At 42.5% G+C, this 22,290-nt stretch overlaps 2 protein-coding genes across 4 annotated transcripts; one reads left to right on the forward strand and one right to left on the reverse strand.

Annotated features, from left to right (window-relative positions):
• The first annotated feature begins 220 nt into the window (after window positions 1–220).
• On the forward strand, window positions 221–6,709 carry MRPS18C (mitochondrial ribosomal protein S18C). Its single transcript, XM_082236804.1, has 6 exons — window positions 221–377; window positions 3,356–3,417; window positions 5,012–5,095; window positions 6,128–6,185; window positions 6,447–6,506; window positions 6,592–6,709. Exons 1-6 carry the CDS (start codon window positions 287–289, stop codon window positions 6,666–6,668), a joined length of 432 nt encoding a protein of 143 aa, XP_082092930.1. The 5' UTR covers window positions 221–286; the 3' UTR covers window positions 6,669–6,709.
• A 1,270-nt stretch (window positions 6,710–7,979) lies between these two features.
• ABRAXAS1 (abraxas 1, BRCA1 A complex subunit) lies at window positions 7,980–19,030 on the reverse strand. 3 transcript variants are annotated; one of them, XM_082236582.1, is made up of 9 exons: window positions 18,814–19,030; window positions 17,454–17,544; window positions 16,188–16,224; window positions 15,226–15,292; window positions 13,680–13,873; window positions 12,789–12,908; window positions 10,447–10,531; window positions 9,650–9,761; window positions 7,980–8,451 (listed from the first exon to the last, which is right to left on the reverse strand). In XM_082236582.1, exons 1-9 carry the CDS (start codon window positions 18,901–18,903, stop codon window positions 8,021–8,023), a joined length of 1,227 nt encoding a protein of 408 aa, XP_082092708.1. In that variant the 5' UTR covers window positions 18,904–19,030; the 3' UTR covers window positions 7,980–8,020. The 3 variants fall into 3 exon arrangements, with proteins under 3 accessions (XP_082092708.1, XP_082092707.1, XP_082092709.1); XM_082236581.1 differs by having other exon boundaries at window positions 18,802–19,030; XM_082236583.1 differs by having other exon boundaries at window positions 17,454–17,540; window positions 18,814–18,996.
• Window positions 19,031–22,290: the final 3,260 nt, after the last annotated feature.

The following is a 22,290-nucleotide window of genomic DNA, read 5'->3' on the forward strand; positions in this document are numbered from 1 at the left end:
CCCGTTCATGAGCCCTTTGAGGAGAAGCCTAGGAAACGGAAATGTGGGTATAAGAAAACTCGACCAATGACCGTTGAGAGAGGGGAGGGGCAAGGGGCGAACGCCGTGCGGCGATTGGACTCCGTGTTTTGTTGACAGTTCGAACTGGGCGCCCTTGCGGCTTCTTCCCGGCGCGGCGCATGCGCGAGCCCTAAAACGTGCCAGGGGACAGGAAATGTACCGAGAGGGAAGGATTTAGGGGCTGCTCTGTGTGTTTTCCACAGCGGAAGCTTGGGAGGCGGAAAACATGGCTGCCTTGGCGATGGCAGCCAAGGACTCAGGGCGAGTTTTCTGCCTCTTCGCTGGCGTAAGGAAGGGCGCTGTTTCCTCTGGTGCAGGTAAGAGATGGAAGGTCCTGCCCCAACCAGGGAGGGAGCTTGCTTCTTTCGCTAAGGCGTGGCCTGCCTCAGGGCCGGATTTAGGTTTGAGGAGGCCCTAAGCTACTGAAGGTAACGGAGTCCTTTATATGTCTAGCTGTCCTTTGTCAACAACAAACTGTCACTGTTTTTTGTGTTGAATATATGCTATATGGTAATTTATGGACCTAACAGGTATCTAAAACCATTTGCACATGTTGCTTTGCAACCAGTCCATGCAGAATGCAAGGTAAAGGTAAAGGGACCCCTGACCATTAGGTCCGGTTGTGACCGACTCTGGGGTTGTGGCGCTCATCTTGCTTTATTGGCCGAGGGAGCCGGTGTACAGCTTCTGGGTCATGTGGCCAGCATGACTGAGCTGCTTCTGGCAAACCAGAGCAGCGCACAGAAACACTGTTTACCTTCCCGCCGGAGTGGTACCTATTTATCTACTTGCACTTTGACATGCTTTCGAACTGCTAGGTTGGCAGGAGCTGGGACAGAGCAACGGGAGCTTACCCGCAGGGATACAAACCACCGACCTTCTGATCGGCAAGTCCTAGGCTCTGTGGTTTAACCCACAGCGCCACCCGTGTCCCTATGCAGAATGTAGGCACCCTATATATAAGTGAGCAAACCAGTGATATTTTAGGGAGCAGGCTAGCAGGCAAGGCCCATTAATTACATCATTGGAGCCTACATAACATAAAACACTGTTGCTGTATGTAGGTTTTATTTTATTTGTTTTTTAACTTATATTTTGTAAATGTACATCTGGTTCTTTTTCCTTTAAAATTTTTGCGGGCCCCCAAGAGAGTGGGGCCCTAAGCTGTACCTTGTTTAGCCATTCGGCACTGGCCTGCCTTGTGCAGGCTGGGGGGCGGATAATAGGAACACCTTAGAGCTTTAAGCTTGAATAAACAAAACATATGGGCGCCTTTTTTCTATGCATTGCAACATAGTAACGTGCAGCACAAAACCTATGTATGTTTATTGCTAGGGAGTAAGTCCTGCTTGTCGTCAATAAGTTGGCACGGTTTTGAAGTGTTACAATAACTGCTTCATCTGTCTTCAGAATAGCATGGGTGTAAGTAGCTCGAGCTAGGCTTAAATCCCTTATGATTTACAGATATATTTAGGAAGAGCAGCTCCTCAAGCAAACCCTGAACCACATTATATATTAACTCTGTAATTCTGTTCATTACGGCACTATTTGTAGATGTCCAAGGGTCTACATAACCCCATTGTGAAGCCAGATGTCCAGACTTATATATGCATGCATTGGCTCAAGGGCTGAAGTGGCTCAGCTTTTTCATAATGCTCATCAGTGTTGTATTTCAGAGTTCTGAACCTAGTGGAACTGAGGCTGATTTCACTAGAATCTGCACTTTGGATTTGGCTTGGTCTGGAATACAGTGGTGCCCTGCAAGACGAATGCCTCGCAAGACAAAAAACTCGCTAGACGAAAGGGTTTTTCGGTTTTGTGTTCCTTCGCTAGACGCATTTCCCTATGGGCTTGCTTCGCAAGACGAAAACGTCTTGCGCTTTTTTTTAAAGCCGCTTGAAGAGGCGCAGTTGCGACGGACCGTGCTTCGCAAGACGAAAAGACTCGCAGAATGAATTATTTTCGTCTTGCGAGGCACCACTGTATTTCCCTTGTGCGTGTTGGACCTTACAAAAGCCTTTAGAGAGAGCCTTTGTCACAATAATGGGTTGATGACATTGACTTGTGCTGATCCCTAGTAGATACCATCCGCACAGGCTGTGGCCTATCCACTGCATGCTGGGCTCTTTCCATCTTTTTATTTACTTGGTGTGCATTGTCACACACCCATTTTAGCAGTGAATGCAGTTACGTAGAAAATCTGCGCTGAGGGATTTCCCCCGTTTGATCACCTTTGCATCCAACTGTGTGTCGTGGAATGCCAAAGCTGGTAATTGGGAGCTTTCCTTAGCTTGTGTGTACTCTCTTTCGAAAGTAGTTAAAATCAATAGTATAGTACTGCTTGCTGAATGATATTGGAGATCATGTACAGTCATACCTCTGGTTGAATGTGCTTCGGGATGAGCACGTTCGAGTTGTGCTCCGCGGTAACCTGGAAGTAACGGAGCGTGTTACTTCCGGGTTTCACTGCTTGCGTATGCGCAGACGCTCAAAATGACGTCATGCGCAGAAGCGGCGAAAAGCGACGCGTGCATGCGCGCACAGACATGCCGTTTCTGGTTACGTTTGCTTCTAGATGCGAATGGGGCTCCGGAACAGATCCCGTTCGCATCTAGAGGTACCACTGTACCAGGTATATAATTGTTTTTACAGGCCATGTATTCTTTGTGTGGTTCCTTCTAATGCAGACTTGTAAATAAGCCAACAGAAACTACTAGTTTGCATTATTGTTGTTTTCACGTTTGCTGGCCACAGAGGACAGGAAGCCTCTTCTCTGCAGCAAACATGGAAATGCAGCTTCTTAGGCTGCAACTCTAATGTCATCTACCTGGGCTCACTGAAGTCAGTAGGAACACTACTTTGCACCTCCTTCAGCCCACTTGGCTTCTGTGCTTGCTGTGGAGGAAGGGAATTTGCTTCCTCTTGAGGCTAGCATGAAACTAAGGGGGCTGAAAGGGGAGAGAGAATGATCTGTCCCTCCTCTGCCAGCCTGCTCATTCCTCTGCATGGATTTCCATACAGCTGCCTGCATGGGACTCTTTCTCATGTATGGTCGCTAGGTATGTTAAATATAAACACAAAACCTGTGCTAACATCAGCATTTTTGCTGGGGGGTGGGGAACCAATGCTGGTATATCAATGCATATCTATTGGGTTATGATAAATCTCCACAAAAGTATTAAAAAGGGGAGATGGGCTTTGGGTGCTTTAACATTAATTCTTTGCTAGCTTTAAATTTCTTGTGAATACTTAAAAACATGTTGTGAGTGTGCTTTGTTACATATGTCTTTTCCAGTTGCATCATGGAGACGGGAGTGTAGTTCATATAGTGAACAGTTGTCCAGTAATGCAGATATGGTAAGAAATGTGTGTTACAATTAACATTCTAATCAGCCTACATATTTGTGAAAGTTTTCAAACTCAAAACATAGGATGATAGTGGTTTACACAGGTTGTACAATGACAATAAAGGTATTATTATTATTAAAGAAAATAATTGTATTGCAACTGCACTTTTTGCTGTGAAACTGCACAGGAGTCAGTATAAAATATATAAGAGTGTAATCAGGTATTTCTACTTTATTTAAGGCTCATTATCAACTGTAGGCTATAAACATAGAAGACACCTTGTTGGAAGGTAGCTGAAGTAAAAATGAGTGTTTCAAAATTACAGTGTTTACAACAATCTCAATTTATTTACTCTGAAAACTGTGAGGCATCAAATACAGAACTTGTTTGGCAAATAATTAAAAGAAACTTTGTGTCAAGTTGGAAAATGGTGCCAAAATTACCAAGGAAGAATGACTAAGGCTGTCAGTGGTGGCTAGCCACAACACCTATGTTCTGCCTCCCCTGTTGGTGGCAGTATGCCTCTGAATGCTTGTCTCTGGGATTCACAGGTGGGGAGACTGCTGTCTCATTCAGGTTCTGCAAGTGGCTTAGGCATCAGGTTAACAACAGGCTGCTGGCCTAGGTGGTCTCTTGGTCTGATCCACAAGGTCCTTCTTATGAATCTTTCCAAGTGATCTTAGGCCAATCACTGCCTCTCAGTCTATTTTATTTATTCATTTATTTCATAAAATATTATATACTGCTTAATTGTAGAAAACTCCCTCAAAGTGTTTTACAAAAAGGAAAAAACAAAAAACTACAACCATAATTGAAAACATACAGAAGGTTAAAACCACAATATAATAGATTAAAACAAATCAAAACTCACGCAAACTTTCTAAACATCTGGGTAGGCTTGTCCAAATATGAATGTCTTCAGTAGGCACCAAAAAAGAATACTGTGAAGGTGCCTGCCTGATATTAAATGTTTGACCACAGCCTGGTATAAATTACACTAGCCAATGCTTGTAAACCAAAGCGCCAGAAATATGGTTAAAATTTCTACCCCGCCTTTCCTGTACTAGGATGGTACACAAGGGATTGAGATGGGCTGAGTACATATATACGAGGGGAGACAATCAAGAAGATTGATCAATGATGGATTCTGTTCTTACATTTAAAGTTTAATATAAGAACTATGTGGCAATTTTAAGATAAGTTAAAAAACCGCCCAGAAGCAGCCTTTTGCTTTTTTTAGTCTATTCTATAAAACAGTTCTAACTAGAAGCCCCATTTGGTGGGTCAACCAAATAGACATGTACCATTTATCTATGCTAGAGTCTGACCTAGGGCTGATTTTTGTGTAACGTTGCAAGACACTTGTCCTGTATGATAGTATCATGTCTGCTTCAGCACTTAAGCCAGCAGTTCTCAACCTGTGGGTCCCCAGATGTTGTTGGACTACAACTCCCATCATCCCTGAGCTCTGTCCTTTCTAGCTAGGGGTGATGTGAGTTGTAGTTCAACATCTGGGGACCCACAGGCTGAGAAAGGCTGACTTAAGCAGTCAGTACTAAAAGAAAGTAGAAAGACACTTCTGCTAAAACTATTTCTGTTTCAGCCTGTGCCAATGGACAATCCCTATAAGGAACCCCCTAAAAAGTGTGTCTTGTGTGGGGTAGCTGTTGACTACAAAAATGTACAGGTAAATTCCTCTGTATTAGTGTTTGTTGTCAAGGTGTACTAAAGAAAGCTAAGCAAAATCCGGCCTATGCTTATCGGAGATCATGCTAGTTCACTTGTACACTCCTACGTGTTACAAGAATACTGCTTCAGGGCGGTACTTTTGCAACATTTCTGTTCCTTTCATGCGGCTCCATTCACCTAGGAGTGAATGCCACTGGCACTAAATATGTAAAATTAAAATTCACTCTTTTAGAATACACTCAGGAATACTCCTTCCAGTAGCACCTTAAAGACCAACTAAGTTAGTTCTTGGTATGAGCTTTCGTGTGCATGCACACTTCTTCAGACTGGAACTCAGTCTGAACTCAGTGTAACTGGAACTCAGGAATACGTGCAAGGAAAATATAACAAGATCAGTTGCATGTTGGAAATCCAAAGTATGCCTTGGACATATGCCAAATCCCCATGGTTATTATGATTTAAAGGTGCGGAGGCAGGATAATTGCAGGAATGCAGAATACTGTGCTTGCCCAGCACATGTGGTTGATAGGGTGTCACCTTGCAAGTACAATAATTCTACACCTAATAACCAAGAGTAGGAGGTGTAAAGCCAAGTAAAGCAAGCATAGAAACAGGATTTCATTTGGAATAAAGTATATAACATTGCTGGATCTCTTAACCACGGCTATTTCAGGATTATCTTGTGGGCTCATGTGCTGCTTCTCTTGCATACAAAATAGTTTCTATACCTGTGGTACAGTGTTAAGCCTCACCCAGTCTTAAGTGCACAGGGCCTCTACTTTGGTTTATCCTACCAATCCTCTGGTCTTCCTTTGGATTTCCACTTTGCAGACTGACTGGCCATACAAAACAGAAACTACATTTTAAATTGTTTTCTGCTTGTGAAATTTCAGTACTTAATTTTCTTTAAATATTGCATGATTAGTAAGTTTAAATGAACTGTGGAGATTTGCTACCAATATGTAAAAAAAAAAAAAAAAGAAATCAAAATGTTGCTTAATATTTGTTATTTTTTTCCCTCCTTCAACAGCTTTTATCACAGTTTATTTCGCCATACTCTGGTCACATTTTTGGAAGGCATATAACAGGTATGTGAAAGATTTAGCAGTATTATATTTAAGGTAAATGCTTCACTAATTAATTTTAAGGCTATTTAAATAGCCAGCCACCTTTGACCTGTGCATCATTCTGAATTATATTGAATTTGGTTTCTAAAACTTAAATCGAGACCAGTCTTGAGTGCTTATATTTTTAAAAGCCCCTTAATAGGTTTAAGCTGCATTGATAAAGGAATTGATCTTTTGATGTTTTCAAATGAAGTGGCTTTTTAGGATTTTTTGATTTTACAGGCTTATGTATGAAGAAGCAGCAAGAGGTTGCAAAAAATATTAAAAGAGCCCGACAACTGGGTGAGCATCTTTTTAAAATATGGAGGTACTTAGATGTTTTGCAAATTGCTTTGTTTCTAAAGCTTCTGAATTTATTATGTTGCAGGATTTATGTCGGTTACCTATAAGGACCCAACATTCCTCAGCGACCCTAAAGTATGTAGTATCAAATATCCAGAATGAATTATGTTGACTGTACTTAATAAAACTGATTTTGTGACTGATTTGTAGTCATTCCTGGTACATCCTTAATAAGCAAACCACTAGCACGTCAGATACGATCCTGTTAATTCTGCTGTATACAGAGTACACAGGATTGCCATGTGAATGGCAGAATGCTTCTCCTCTGTGCTAATAATCATGTCATTCTTCAAATGGCTGTCATTTTGTATGCAAGATGGAAAACATGCTGTCATAAAATGAAGTAAAAACTTTATAAAGAAGGAAACACATGCTGTCATGCCTAACAATAAAGATACCTACTTGGAAGCAAGTATCTATGTCTAATGGGGCTTACCCCTAGGTAGGTGTAGGCTTGGCGCATCTGTGTGCTATATTACTATGTACTATATTGCTCCGTGTGGAAAATGGATTAGTGGAACACAATCAAAGGCAGTATCATGAATGAAATATTTGTATTAAGGTCTTGCCCACTTCTCTCTAGGCTGACACGAAACCATGTTTAGCCTTCAATTCAGCCGCTTCACTTTCAAGCACAGCATGTTACTTAATCGGTTATAACCATTTTGTATCCTACTGCTGACAGAAGACTCTGATCCAGTGGTGGTGGAGATTTCCCCCTGCTTTCCTCTGCAGACCTGTGCACCACCCCCTTCTGCTCCAGAGGGTTGGTGGACCCTTTGGAATTACCGTATTATTTGCTCTGTAAGACTCACTTTTTCCCTCCTGAAAAGTAAGGGGAAATGTGTGTGCGTCTTATGGAGCGAATGCAGGCTGCGCAGCTATCACAGAAGCCAGAACAGCAAGAGGGATTGCTGCTTTCACTGCGCAGCGATCCTTCTTGCTGTTCTGGCTTCTGAGATTCAGAATATTTTTCTTCTTGTTTTCCTCCTCCAAAAACTAGGTGCGTCTTGTGGTCTGGTGCGTCTTATAGAGCGAAAAATATGGTACCTGGGAGGCAGCATGAGAACCTGAAGAGGGAAGGAACTAGTGAAAATCACCTCTCCTTTCCCTCAAGATAAGCCTCCACTGGATCAAAGAGGAACAACTGGATAAAAGCCAAGAAATATTGTTGCATTCTTAGTCCAAACATGGTACTATCAGTACAGTACATTTTATGCTGAAGTCTTCCACCAGGGATAATCCCTGTGGAAAATAAGGAATACAAAATCTACTGCGGAAGAAACTAGACTATTTTGTTTCCCCCCAAATTGTGGGGATTAATGCTGGTTTAATTTTTGATGGGTGAGTTTTCATAAACAAGACTTCCTCTCCCAGAGACCATGAACAAATGGACAGTTACATAGGCAACAATTTCTGGGGGGAAATAAATCCTTTATCTGTACTGAAAGGGATTAAAAACTTGGAGATACTCTGCGTTCTTCAGGCTCTTTTGTAACATCCTCATCAGGTTCAGTGTCACTGTTTGGAATGTTTGTTTCTTGGTCACTGTTCTTTTGGTCCTCCCGAAATAGATTTCGACGAAGTTTGAAAGATCGTAGCCTTTTGAATGGCTTTGGTCCACTTGTAGTTACAGTAGCCTTTCGCTTAATTACCTGCCTTGTCTCAGCTTCAGGGAAACTATTTTCTTTGAACATTAAGGTCAGCCAGTCCATTATTTTTGTCTTGTGGTCAATGTTGCAGCAATGCTTAGAAATCTGTCTTCCTTTTAAAGTAACACTGCTTGACTGCAGTCCAGAATTTGGGAAAAAGTTTTGCAAAGCCTGACAGAGGAAGATATTTTCTTTCGATTCATCTGGGTGACTTTTCTTCGTTTGGGTAACTTCTGAAACAGACAGAGGGTGTTTTCTTTTGATATAACAGCTACAGCAGCCTACAAGACTTCCAAGTGCATAGAACAGCAGCTGCTTGACTGGTAACTATTTAATGAGCAGTCCCAAGACTTTGGCAAGCCTCAAGTCCCTTGATTTGGATGATGTGACAAACTATGGTTAAGGAAAGGCAAAAGCATGGGGCCTGAGACTTGCTGAAGCCTTTTCATATTGTGCGAAACTACAGCTTAATAAAACATCCACCCATAGCATATGTGAAATAGCAGCTCATACATTCTAAATATCTGAACTATTTGCTTAACATGCCTTTTGCAACATCAGGGTCATTTCTAGACAAGTAAGTATCAATAATAATAATAATTGTTTGTACCACACCCATCTGGCTAGGTTTCCCCAGCCACTCTGGACAGCTTCCAACAACAACTAAAAATACATTAAAAACTTCCCTGAACAGGGCTGCCTTCAGATGTATTCTAAATGTCAGGTAGTTGTTGTTTTCTTTGACATCTGATGGGAGGGTGCCACTACCGAGAAGGGCCTCTGCCTGGTTCCCTGTAGCTTTGCTTCTCATAGTGAGGGAACCGCCAGAAGGCCCTCGGCGCTGGACCTCAGCGTCTGGGCAGAATGATTGGGGTGGAGATGCTCCTTCAGGTATACTTGGCCGAGGCCGTTTATATATCTATATATCTATATCAGAGGTAGCCAGCCTGGTGTCATCCAATTGGCTGTTGTATTCCTAACCATTACCGACCCCTGTCAGCATGGCCAGGGGGCAGGGTGGTGAAAGCTGAAGTCCAATAACAGCAGTAGGGCACTGCGTAGCCTATTCCTGATCTATGCTCTTGATTCCTATTGTAGAATTCTGAGCAGTGCCTGGTTTACCACTTGATTAAGTGTGAAAGCTCTTTTTACAGGAGCAAAGGCTGACAAGTAAACTGAAGATGCCAAATGTAAAGGGAATCCAGTGACAATTCATAAACGCACCCCTGCTTTCGAATTGGAACCAAGAGATTGAATTTAAGATCCTAGGACAGGTATTGAAGTAGGAACCTGTAACTCTTACTCTTCTCTCTCCTACATTTCTATGGAGCTTTCACTAAAGGGGAATGAGGGTTCCTATTTCAGCTCTGGAAGATTACGTACCCTGTCAGTTTAATGAGATGGAACAGAAAGTTAGGTGTTTTACGTTACCTGCAGTTTGCATCTGTTCTTTTTTCCTTCGTACTTCTTGTCTCAGTTGGTCTACTTCTGCTAGCAGATTCTCTACTGATCTTTCACTATCTGCTACTTTACTGCCTATATTCTAGGAGAGAGGGAAAATATGGGACACCTTGTGGAATAAATTGTCATCTTATCCGTATACAAATAATTCATAAAATAGCTTAATCAAAACGTTTTAACAGCTAACTGATGATGGCTATCCTCTACCCTCCACAGTTGGAAGTAGCAAGGCTTCTGAATACCAGCTGCTGGAAATCACAGAAAGGGAGAGAGTTGCTCTTGCACTCATGTTCTGCTTACTGGTTTCCCACAGGCGTCTGGTTGGCCACTGTGAGAACAGGATACTGGACTAAATGGGCCACTGGCCTGATGCAGCAGAGCTATTCTTATAAAACTGAGGCACTCTCTATGTGTGCTGTTGGAGACTAGATAATGCTGTCACCGAACACTTAACTTCCTGAATAAAAGTTGTGTGATTAAGCTTTCAGGTGACCCCAGAACAACAGGTTTTTCTGGAATACAGCCTAAATAAGTGTAATTCTGCACATGGCACTCATTTCCCTACCTATGGTTATTTCTAGGATACACAATAATATTATATCTGCCTGGTGCACAAGTTAATGGGGTTTACTTTCCCCTAATTTCCAGCTTCAGGACATTTTGCGTCAACATTTCTTCGTATAGATTGTGTTGCCAAACACTTATTTCAAGCTTTGTGTTACTGGTTAAAAGGTGCGTGAGAAGTTTTCCAAAAGCATGTGACTTACCTCCATTTCCTCCTGCAAGGTGGCAGACATTTCAGAAGTCTTCAGAACCTCTTTTAGAGACCCATCTTCATTAAAAAATTCTGACCTTTTGATACAAAAAAGAAAATCTAGAATGTACTATTTCCATCTGCCATTTTATGCAAAGTGGATTTTGAAATCTCTAAATTTTGACATCGACAACTGAACACAACCTTCAAAAAAGGTAAAGGACCCCTGACAGTTAAGTCCAGTCGCAGACGACTCTGAGGTTGCGGCGCTCATCTCACTTTACAGGCCAAGGGAGCCGGCGTTTGTCCGCAGACAGTTTTTCTGGGTCATGTGACCAGCATGACTAAGCCGCATCTGGCAAAACCAGAGCAGCGCACGGAAACGCCGTTTACCTTCCTGCCACAGCGGAACCTATTTATCTACTTGCACTGGTGTGCTTTTGAACTGCTAGGTTGGCAGGAGCTGGGACAGAGCAACGGGAACTCACCCTGTCGCAGGGATTCGAACCACCGACCTTCAGATCGGCAAGCCCAAGAGGCTCAATGGTTTAGACCACAGCACCACCCGCGTCCCTTAGCTGACATGAAAACCTATAGGAATAAGGAAATCTCAAGCACTAGGGCATTTAGGAGACAATGCTCGCTGATGGAATTGCTGGTTAAAATAAGACAAGTTTGTTTATAGCAAGTTAAAAGTCAAGCTCCAATGTAGTGAGTGGAGTTCTTAAAATAATGCAAGTACATGTTTTTCCTTAGTAAACATCACAGTCCAGCTTTCTAGGCTGAAGCCTACCATCCACCCCTCTTTTTAAAAATTACTTATCCCAACAGTGAAATTGAGCCACTGAGAAACAAGAGGGGAGAATCCTGAGGTTTGCAGAATTAAAACAAAACAAAACTTTTTAACACCGCTGAAAGAGGAGCAGCACTTAAAACAAAAGTCCAGTGAGGACTGAGCATGCTCGTAAGATACAAGCAGGCCCAGAATGCTGAGTGTCAGGTGAAAGAGAAAAATGGAAAGCTGAAGGAGGAAGGTTAATTGCTTGGCCCTCATTGTGGTCTGGTCCACATATGGCACTAAGCATAAATGCACAAGCTCACAAGTACTTGCAGCAGAAACTGCAAGCACTTTGCTCCTGCCTGAATCTGGGTTTGTGGTTTGTCTCACTTGACAAGCTGCAAGCGATAGCCAAGGTTTGTTCTTGGCTTACTGTCCAGTGTTTGTCGGAGGGAGACAGACCACAAGGCTGAGGTTTAAATACAACACTATGCCAAACAATGGCTTTGCTGCAGGTAGCACAGCACCATGAGGACTGAAGGAGCAAAGTGGCCACTATTTCTGCTTTGATTACCTGTGCACTCAGGCTTAGCTATGGTTTAGCTTGATTTTACATGCATACTGGGCCAATTTGCAATATCCAGGAAGAGGCCATAGCTGGAACGGGAGCACTCCTATTAGGGGAGATGAAGACACACTGTATTATTTAAAAATGCTTAAAAATGGAAAGCGTAATGCTGGTGGTCAACAAAAGAGGTTGAAAGACTATCTCAAGCCAAATCTTAAAAAAGTAGTATAAACACTGACAACAGGGAAACACTGGCCTGCGAGCGCTCCAGTTGGACAACAGCTTTTACCAAAGGTATCATGGGCTTTGAAGAAACTCAAACTCAGAACGCAAGGGAGAAATGTGCCAAGAGGAAGGCACGCTTGGCAAATCCACACTGTGATCAACTCCTGCCCGGAAACCAATGTCCCCACTGTGGAAGGACATATGGATCCAGAACTGGCCTCCACAGTCACTTACGGACTCATTGTTAAAACTGTGTTTATGGAAGAAAATCTTACTCGGCTGCGAGTGATCACCGAAGAAGATGATGATGTATTTGTGTGTGTATTATATATATGTGTGTGTGTATGTGTATATATATATATATATATGCTTTCGTAGATTTTCACGGGTACAGGAATGCAGGTTTTGGTGTCTTCGGGTGTCTTCCCGTGTAAGAGTCGGGGTGTCTGGGCGACGTTTCGACGAGGTCTCACTCGTCATCTTCAGGCTGGTGCTTTCGGCTTCTTGTTACTGGAACAAGAAGCCGAAAGCACCAGCCTGAAGATGACGAGTGAGACCTCGTCGAAACGTCGCCCAGACACCCCGACTCTTACACGGGAAGACACCCGAAGACACCAAAACCTGCATATATATATATATATATATATATATATATATATATATATACACACACACACCCACACCCACACGCGCACGCACACACCCACACACCTATGCTGCTAACTGGCAATCATTTGGAGTCGCCAAAAACGCAATGCAAAAAATTAAAACATCCTTTTCATACCTGTGTTTTGCAACTGCTCTACAATAGCCGGAAGAAATACAAGAACCAGACGCGGTATGGTATCCGTGCTCTTCTGCCATTCTCAAATTGGCAATAACAAGAGGAACTTTCTGAAAAGGACTTTAGAAAAGGATAAATAGAAGAATTTAATATAACTACAATGGGAAGGTTTACTGAGTGCATGAAATAGTGCCATTCCATTATTAATTCTTAATACAACTTGCTTTTGGGAAGAGTTGTATAGGATTGCTTTGTGCATGCCACTAAGTTCAATGGGGTTTACTCCCAGGTTTGCAGCTTTACAAAAAATCTTATACATTCTTACCTGCGAGTTAAGACTACTGAGCTCAGAGGAACTTACTTCTGAGAACTTGCTCAGAAATATGCTTTTAATATTTTAAGATTGAACACTGCTCAGACACAAACTAATCCCGTTGTTGTCTTGGAACTTACAAAGATTGCCTAGTGCAATGCCTAGTGCAACTGCTATTACCGTATTAACTAGACGCTATGCACCATTGAATCTAATTCACACCTTAATTTTCGCAACGTGATTTGGCCAAAAAAGGTGTGCATTAGATTCAAGTAAATACGGTACTATGCTTCGTTACAGTTTGCTATCACTTGCACCACATCAGCTCTCAAGCTTTTTGTGCTAATGTGATGTTGGGTCTCTCCTGCACATTTCTGTAGAGCTATCACAAGTCTGATTACGTGTAAGATTGCAGCCAATGATATCAAGAGTAAGAAAGCGAAATTTCAACAGAAAGAAATCATTTCCATTGCAAGATTTCCTCCAAATTTCAAAGGAAAAGGGATTAACCCAAGAAAGTGATTAGCTATATTTCACTGAGTTACAGAAGTGCACTAAAGGGTAATGAATATACTTACCCTTCTTGCGGTTTATGTAAGGCATATTCAAGTTTGTAAGTGGATAAATTTGAAGAGGTTGGGCTGAAAGTCAGTAACAGAAAAACAAGGCCCTGATTTGACAAGTGTGACTGTAAATGCCTATGAAGGAGTCGCTCTCTGAACGTCATTGTCTGGTCAGTATTACGCCTGAGTTTGTACCAGCCCACCACAGTCTGGAAGAGAAATGGCAATCTGAAAATTAGATATAGCTTCTTTAAACAACTTATTATTTATACCCTGCCCATCTGGCTGGGGTTCCCCCAGCCACTCTGGGCGGCTTCCAACAAAACACTAAAATACAATAACCTATTAAACATTAAAAGCTTCCCTAAACAGGGCTGCCTTCAGATGTCTTCTAAAAGTTTGGTAGTTATTTTTCTCTCTGACATCTGGTGGGAGGGCGTTCCACAGGGCGGGTGCCACTACCGAGAAGGCCCTCTGTCTGGTTCCCTGTAACCTCACTTCTCGCAGAGAGGGAACCGCCAGAAGGCCCCTGGCACTGGACCTCAGTGTCCAGGCAGAACGATGGGGGTGGAGACGCTCCTTCAGGTATACTGGACCAAGGCCGTTTAGGGCTTTAAAGGTCAGCACCAACACTTTGAATTGTGCTCGGAAACGTGCTGGGAGCCAGTGTAGGCCTTTCAAGACCAGTGTTATATGGTCTCGGCGGCCGCTCCCAGTCACCAGTCTAGCTGCCGCATTCTGGATTAGTTGTAGTTTCCGGGTCACCTTCAAAGGTAGTCCCACATAGAGCACATTGCAGTAGTCCAAGCGAGAGATAACTAGAGCATGCACCACTCTGGCAAGACAGTCCGCGGGCAGGTAGGGTCTCAGCCTGCGTACCAGACGGAGTTGATAAACAGCTGCCCTGGACACACAATTGACCTGCGGCTCCCTGGACAGCTGTGAGTCCAGAATGACTCGCAGGCTGCGCCCCTGGTCCTTCAGGGGTACAGTTACCCCAATCAGGACCTGGGAGTCCTCCATACCCGCCCATCTCCTGTCCCCCCCCAAACTACTTCTGTCTTCAACCTCAATCTGTTAGCCGCCATCCATCCTCCAACCGCCTCCAGACACTCACACAGGACCTTCACTGCCTTCACTGGTTCTCATACCTCTTGCATAATGACTGAGAGTCACCCTATTGCTGGTGCTAAAAGGTGATTTCAGGTTGTAACAACAACCATGTGCCCATAATGGGAAAAGTTGAAAAACCATGTCACTGGCAGATCAACTGTTTGCATGTTCGCTCTAAAGTATGGTCCACTGTATTCATTTGAGCTTCTTTGCCAATAAGTGTGTGGAGATAGCAGTCAAAAGCTGCAATCCTAGACACACTTATACTTACTTGGAGTAAGCCCACTGAACTCACTGGGACTTACCTAAAAGTAAAACCTGCCTGTACATGTCTAATAAGAACCAGTCTGTAGGATATTATGCATGCATTTAAACAAGAATATAGTAGTAATCTATGGTATCCATACATTTCTGTTTTGTGAAGAGGTTAGTTCTAAATGCAAAATACCTTTTTGCAACTCGACAATATATTATTCAGCAGTGGCTCGTTCAATTCTCCTGCCGAGTTGTAAAAGCTGGAAAAGATAAGAGGAATCCCAAGGGCAACAGAGATGTTGAATCAAAGACATTTCTAGAGTGGCATTGGTTTTTATTACTAAGCTTCACACATTTGCTCATACAGCAAATGAACACAGGGTATAATGATAATTTCAATAAAAATACAGAAATCAAATCCTTTAGACCTTTGGAAGAGAAGGAAGTCATGGAGAAAATCATGTAACATCTTCTACCCTGAAATAATAATCACTTTGTTTGCTTTACTGACTTTCCATATGTATTGTTCAACATCAATTAAAGGCATATTTATTTACCCTGGCTTTTGCTGCATGACAACCCTAACATCAATGATTGGTTGCTAAAATTGCTGTTTGCATTTTTTTTTATCCTTGTTTTTAAATTTTTGTTGGTTGTACATTGCCCTAAACTCCTATGGAGGACATGCAACTAATAAATGCCCTGAATAAATAAATAAAAATACAGTGGTACCTCGGGTTAAGTACTTAATTCGTTCCGGAGATCCGTTCTTAACCTGAAACTGTTCTTAACCTGAAGCACCACTTTAGCTAATGGGGCCTCCTGCTGCCACTGTGCCGCCAGAGCATGATTTCTGTTCTCATCCTGAAGCAAAGTTCTTAACCCGAGGTAATATTTCTGGGTTAGCGGAGTGTGTAACCTGAAGCATATGTAACCTGAACTCTCTAAACATGCTTCCCTTGCTTATTTAAACAGCAAACATTAATCTGTGAGCAAGCCCCACCGAAATAAGTTTCCTTAGGCATGCATATTCTGTTGCCATGATCCAAGGCTCTGACTGAATTCAACACATTAAGTGCTCTGCGTGAGGGTTTTGCTATCCCCTTGTATGAAACAGAATTCAAGTTTCTTTCTGAAATAGGGTACAGCACTTACCTGAAGGGTTGGTAGCATGGAATGTGACTTTGTATATCTGAAAATGAAACGATTTATTTATTTTTCTCCCTCTGTCCTCAGTTCTTTACAGGTAAACTCAGAAAATGCACCACCCCATTTCCACTTTTCTTCCTTCACATTGTTTCAATTTTGTTTAAAGTTTTGAAAGATTGTCCAATTGTCTTGTTCCCTTCCCCATTTCTCTCTCTCTCCCCCTTCTTTCCCACCCTTAGTCTCTAGCCTTCTCATAATCCCTTCCACACCCTCTCTCCTTTTCTCCTTTGCTCTAATTCCTCTTTTCTTTCTCTCTTTATTTTTGAACATGTGTAATTTTGGGATGTTTTGGCTTGGGCTGGATTTTTCAAAGATTCCTTTTTCCTTTACAGAAACCTCTGAATCTTTTTCCAACTGATTAAAGCAAATTTTTGGAAAAAATAAATAAAAATGAAACGGCATCTTACTTTCCTCTGAATGATTGTGTAGGCATAGCTCTGCACAATGTGGTCTGCTGACAGTAATTAACTGAATTCTGTGTTCAGTCACAACCTTATAAGATACTCAAATAATTTTAATATTTATTACATCTGGTAGTCGCTTTGTACAAAAAAAGTCTTAAAGCGACTTAAGATGAAGTACTGCTAAAATCAACTAAAAGTCAGAAAAATTAAGAACAATGTACAATATAAAATTCCTAAAATGCTCACCCACATTCCGTTTATATACTTCAAACAGTGGATAAGCAGAAGTCCATGTGACTAAAGAGCCTTGAAAAAGAAGTATACAGCTGGGTATATCCACAAAAATCACACATCATAGGTATTTTCTCTCATGTGTATACTGACACACAAACTACTACAGTAAATTTGAAGATCTATATAATTTTTCTTCCTCAAAAACAAATGCAAAACAAATTGGGCAGGCCTTTGATCACATTTGTTCTCTTTCTGCTGCTCTGAAGAGATAGGAATGTCAAGGGACCATTATGAAAAGCTGTATAGAAATAAAAGAACTACACAGCCACCGGACAAACATGGAGATAACACTATTCCTGGTAGGGGAGGGAAAGGACCAGTTGCAGTATAAAATAGATCCTGCTGCTAGACATCATGGGATCCCACAGAATGACTTCACAGCAGCTCAGAAGCAATGCAGTACCATCACCGCATTCAAATATACTGGTACACTCATGCACTAATAATATTTTACAAGCGCCGCATAATGTTCATTCCGCCCCAAAGGCAATGCATCGGTTGGTCGCTGACTTACCAATTGTATACACAACTTCAGCACCATCCATCTGAGAGTCAGTAATGATGTCCTTGGCTTCAGATTTCACCTCCCCAAGAAGGAATCCTTCCTTTGCAATTGAAGAAACACCAAAGTTACGCATCACTAACAGGAGCTGTATAATCAGTATTATTATTATTGTTGTTGTTTTTAAACCACTTTATATTTTGAATAAAGAAATCTCAAAGCGGTTTGCAACCTACATTAAAACATCAAATAAAACAATCCCGAATAAAACATTGCTGAAGAAAGTAAAATATAATGTATACATCCAAAGTAACAAAATGAACAGGAATCTAAAATATTAGATTTCAAAACAAAACGTTACAAAGGAGGTCAACTACAGAATGCATATTTAAAGCAGCAAAGTTAGCAAAACAAAACAAATTTTTCAAAAGAAAACATTACTAAAAGAAGTCAAATATAAAACGCTCATTTAAAACAGCATAATTTAAGGGCTGGGCCTGGATGGAAGTATTTGAGTCGTCCCCCTTCAAAAAGCAGATCAAATTGCACCCTTTGCCACTGACTAGTCCCAAACTTTAGCAAATTTGGAAGCATATTCTAACATTAAACTAACTATGGATGCTTCCAGGTGACCTGACCATGAAGCAACCATTATAGCTGTTTTGCAAGGTTAGGCGACGTTGTGTCAAGCGAGTAGTGGCTATGGAGTGTCAGACTACGACTAGGACCCGGGAGATCTGCGAGGAGGGAAATTTGAAATCCATATATCTCAAGCACGCCCAAGACACAGCGGAGACACACAGCAGCATTTTATGGAGACGTGAAATCTTCCTAGGGAGGAGGGGAAGCTCAATTTAAGCCGTGCTTTTAAGAGGGGTCGCAGAGAGGGTTACGGTCCCTCTGTTGTTACAGACCCACGCAGGGCACCGGGCTGGCTGCGCGCACAAAGCACTCGGGTTTGGGAGTCACACGAGACGCGAGGCAACTCTTCCCAAAGTAAGTGGTGGAGAGGGGGGTCTGCGCGCGTTGCAGCTCCGTCGCTGTCTTAAAGTGGGAAATGCACACGTGCATATATACACGCATGCATACAAACATATAAGCAGGAGTGAAACTTGGTGCGGGAAGGGGCAGCCACGGCAGGAGATGCGCCCTCACTTGGCCTCTGCACAAACACATACGTACTACACAACAACAACACCACGCCCTGGCTTCCTTTTACGCATAAAGCACCCAAGTTCCCATTAAACAAGGACAAGAGGTGCCGGGGCGAAAGCACTTCCTCGGGGTAACCCGAAAGCACCCCCGTCCACTCCATGCGTAATGGCGATGGGGATGTTCGCCAACACGGGGCGAAGGGCACCTTTTTACGCACAGTGTCGGAGCCGCTGTTGACATGGTGGAAAGCGAGCGCGCCCACGAAGGCGCCCGAGAGGAGGGCTGTCGTGCTCTCGGCGGCTGCCATGGCTGGATCCGCGCCCAACGGGCCTGTTCAGCCGCGCGGCGGAAGGCGGGCGAGGCCGGTGGGGAAGGAAGCGAGGCCGGCTGCGAGAGCAGCAATGGCCGCGCCCGGCCCTGGAGACCCGACGAGGGAGGAGGCGGAGACATCGGGCGCCCAGAGGAAAAGAGGCCGCCCACTGGCACAAAGAGAAAGGGATCTAAAGGGATCTATACTTGTCTCCGTTGATCGAAACCAAATAAAGACACGTGTGTGTGTACATAAGGAATCAGTATACACACGCACAGCCTTTATATGGTTTTTATTAAGATACACGCAAGAAACAAGGAATCATTGCAGGTGTCTTTCTTTGGCTTTTATTAACACACGAACAATAAACATAAGGAATCACACACACAGATATATATCTATATATATATCTATATATCTATAGATATTTATAGATATATACACACACATATATATATACACATATATGTGTGTGCGTGTGCGTATTTATTTGGTTTTTATTAACAAACAAACCTAAGTATGTTTGTTTGTATGTTGCACATCTTTATTTGGTTATTTATTTATTTTGGTTCCTTCCCCACCATCGTGGTCAGCACAGTGAGTGAGGGTAGGAGCTGTAGTCTGAAAACAAATAAAGGTATCTAGGCACTATTTTAATTTATACAGTATAGCATAAATCCTGCCCAATTTAAGCATCCTTGCCTGCCTCAAAAGTTAGTAGATAATTCAGTGTATACAGATGTGGGGGAGGTATGCGCACTCCCAAATAGTTAAAAGCCAAAAAGCTAATAGGAACCTTAACCAGTTATTGAATTAACCATTGTACTTTGGGTTTGAAGTTAAGGAGGATCATTCAAGAGTTACAAATTATTTTGACTGCTATGTTGTGCAACTATAGCAAGTTGACAACCTGCACTTCAATAATAATGATGATAATAATAATAATAATAATAATAATAATAATAATAATAATATAACAACACACACCTCAGGTTTCTTGCACTTATAATGGATGAGGAGGGGACAACTCATGGCACAAATACAGTATATACCCTCAAGCACTGCCTACTAGTGTGGATGGGATTTCAGAAGCATAAAATTTGAAAGTGAAAACTGCTAATATGTTTATTATAGCCATGTGCATGGGAAAGGTACTGTCAACTTCATGTCAGTGCTAATCTGCTATATATTTTGGAAACCTGTTCATTCTCTGTGCATCTGGGAACCTCTTAAGACACCGTAATCAAATTTTGCATGGTGTTCTGGAGATGAGGAGCAGGTTTTCATCTACATTTGGGGTGCCATTTTGAATCAAGATGGCGGAATGAACCTTTCAAAACGGCACTGATTTTACCCCCTGATCTTAAAACTGTATTTATTCATTTTACTTCTTAGAATTCCTAAACAGTGCTGGGTACAAGGCTGCCGGTATTCAGTTTTACTCTGCAATGGGTTTATTGGACAGGTGGTGGACTCTGAGGCACTGTAAGAAAACCTGTAGGGTTTTTTTAAAACAGTCCAAGGTTCAGAAATAGCAGTACTTTGGAGTCAGCATTTCCCTCTCACCTAATTTAACAACCAGTTATTATACGATGAGAATGCAGACACTGTGTGGACAATGACCTTTAGCATCTTTTATGGCGGAGTTTGCCAATAGTTGTGTCATTAAAATAAGATCACGATTAGGCACATTTTTTTATAGCTGAATGATAATTACAAACAAGGTTAGAACAGATTTTTAAATTTCCACACTGCCTTTACACCTTATACAAGTTTCCTGAAGCAGTTTAGCATGCAAACCTCTGCATGTTACTTAGATGTAAATTCAGCTGTGTTCAATGGACCTTACTCCCAAGTAGTGCGTGTTAGGTTTGGAACCTGAGCATAAAAATCCAATTGAAATATGTAATGATTATAATCACTGTGAGGTCAGCTTAAGAAAGACAAAGATGTTTTAAATGAACAAACAGCAGCAGCAGACGACGCTAGCAATAATTTAAGATGTACAGTAAAAGTAATTGTAACCTGTTAAGTTGTGGGCAAACATATCAGACGACACAGCGATTCTTCAAACAGCTCTTGTTTATTCAGAGGCAGAACTGAACTGAACTGAAGGGCTCAGTCAGCCTGCTTATATAGAGCTCCAGTACAACAGATACTGTAGCAACTTTCTAAAACTATCCAATCACTAAATATCACTTTCGATCCTTCATTTGCATACAAACTATCCAATCACTGAACGTCACTTTTGATCCTTCATTTGCATAACTGTCTACAGTATCCCCCTGCTGGCCCAGGGTGAGAACTTCAGTACATAACATAACCGGCTAGGCCTCTATCCTCTGCAGAGTTAAGTATTCTTAAATTCATTGATTTTTAATGGGCTCAGGTGCAGCTAACTCCGTATAGGATCGGGCTGTGCATGTTAAAATACTACGCCTGATAGTTGATTCTAAGCATGCTATAGTGCAGGAATGGAAAACATGTGACTCTCCTGAAGTACAACAGCAGAGATCATTCTGTGGGTGATTGAAGGGTTAAGTCAGTTAATCAAGGGGTGGGTGGGTGTTGTGTTGTTTAGCAACCAAGCAGAGTGGCATGTTCTTTGCTGAGTTAGTGTGTGCTCTGATTGGCTATGGTTCTTTGTACGTTTGGTTGTTTACGACCCAAAATAATTGACACATGCTGCCAAAACACTTCTCCTGGGCCCCATCTGCACTATACATTTAAAGTAGTAAGGTAAAGGTAAAGGTACCCCTGCCCGTATGGGCCAGTCATGTCCGACTCTAGGGTTGTGCGCCCATCTCACTTAAGAGGCCGGGGGCCAGCGCTGTCCAGAGACACTTCCGGGTCACGTGGCCAGCGTGACGAAGCTGCTCTGGTGAGCCAGCACCAGCGCAGCACACGGAAACGCCGTTTACCTTCCCTCTATAAAGCGGTACCTATTTATCTACTTGCACTTAGGGGTGCTTTCGAACTGCTAGGTGGGCAGGAGCTGGGACTGAAAGACGGGAGCTCACTCCGCCGCAGGGATTCGAACCGCCGACCATGCGATCGGCAAGCCCTAGGCACTGAGGTTTTACCCACAGCGCCACCCGCGTCCCCTTTAAAGTAGTACCATATCACTTTTAAGAATCATGGCTTTGCCTCAAAGAATCCTGGGAACTGTAGTTTGCTAAGGGTGCCGAGAGATCTCCATTCATTCCCCTTGTATAGCTCCAGTTCTTATTGTTGGCACCTGCCTTGTCTTGAGGGACAATGGTGTGAACCTCTGGCAGCAATACAGTTTTCTCCCCAAGACACTCTAGCATGGGCGTAGCCAAGGGGGGCAGGGAGGGGCAGTTGCCTCACCCCAAATCAATAAAAATACATAGCAAATTGAGG

The sequence above is a fragment of the Podarcis vaucheri genome, assembly GCF_965113315.1.
Source record: "Podarcis vaucheri genome assembly, chromosome: 9".
NCBI lineage: Eukaryota > Metazoa > Chordata > Lepidosauria > Squamata > Lacertidae > Podarcis > Podarcis vaucheri.

Coding starts and splice junctions, on each gene's coding strand:
- MRPS18C (XM_082236804.1), top strand. CDS start 287: ATGGCTGCCTTGGCGATGGCAGCCAAGGACTCAGGGCGAGTTTTCTGC. Junction 378..3,355: donor CGCTGTTTCCTCTGGTGCAG/GTAAGAGATGGA, acceptor TGTCTTTTCCAG/TTGCATCATGGAGACGGGAG. Junction 6,507..6,591: donor TAAAAGAGCCCGACAACTGG/GTGAGCATCTTT, acceptor ATTATGTTGCAG/GATTTATGTCGGTTACCTAT.
- ABRAXAS1 (XM_082236581.1), bottom strand. CDS start 18,903: ATGGCAGCCGCCGAGAGCACGACAGCCCTCCTCTCGGGCGCCTTCGTG. Junction 16,225..17,453: donor TGAAGTTGTGTATACAATTG/GTAAGTCAGCGA, acceptor TTTCATTTTCAG/ATATACAAAGTCACATTCCA. Junction 10,532..12,788: donor AGAGCAGTTGCAAAACACAG/GTATGAAAAGGA, acceptor TTGTATCAAAAG/GTCAGAATTTTTTAATGAAG.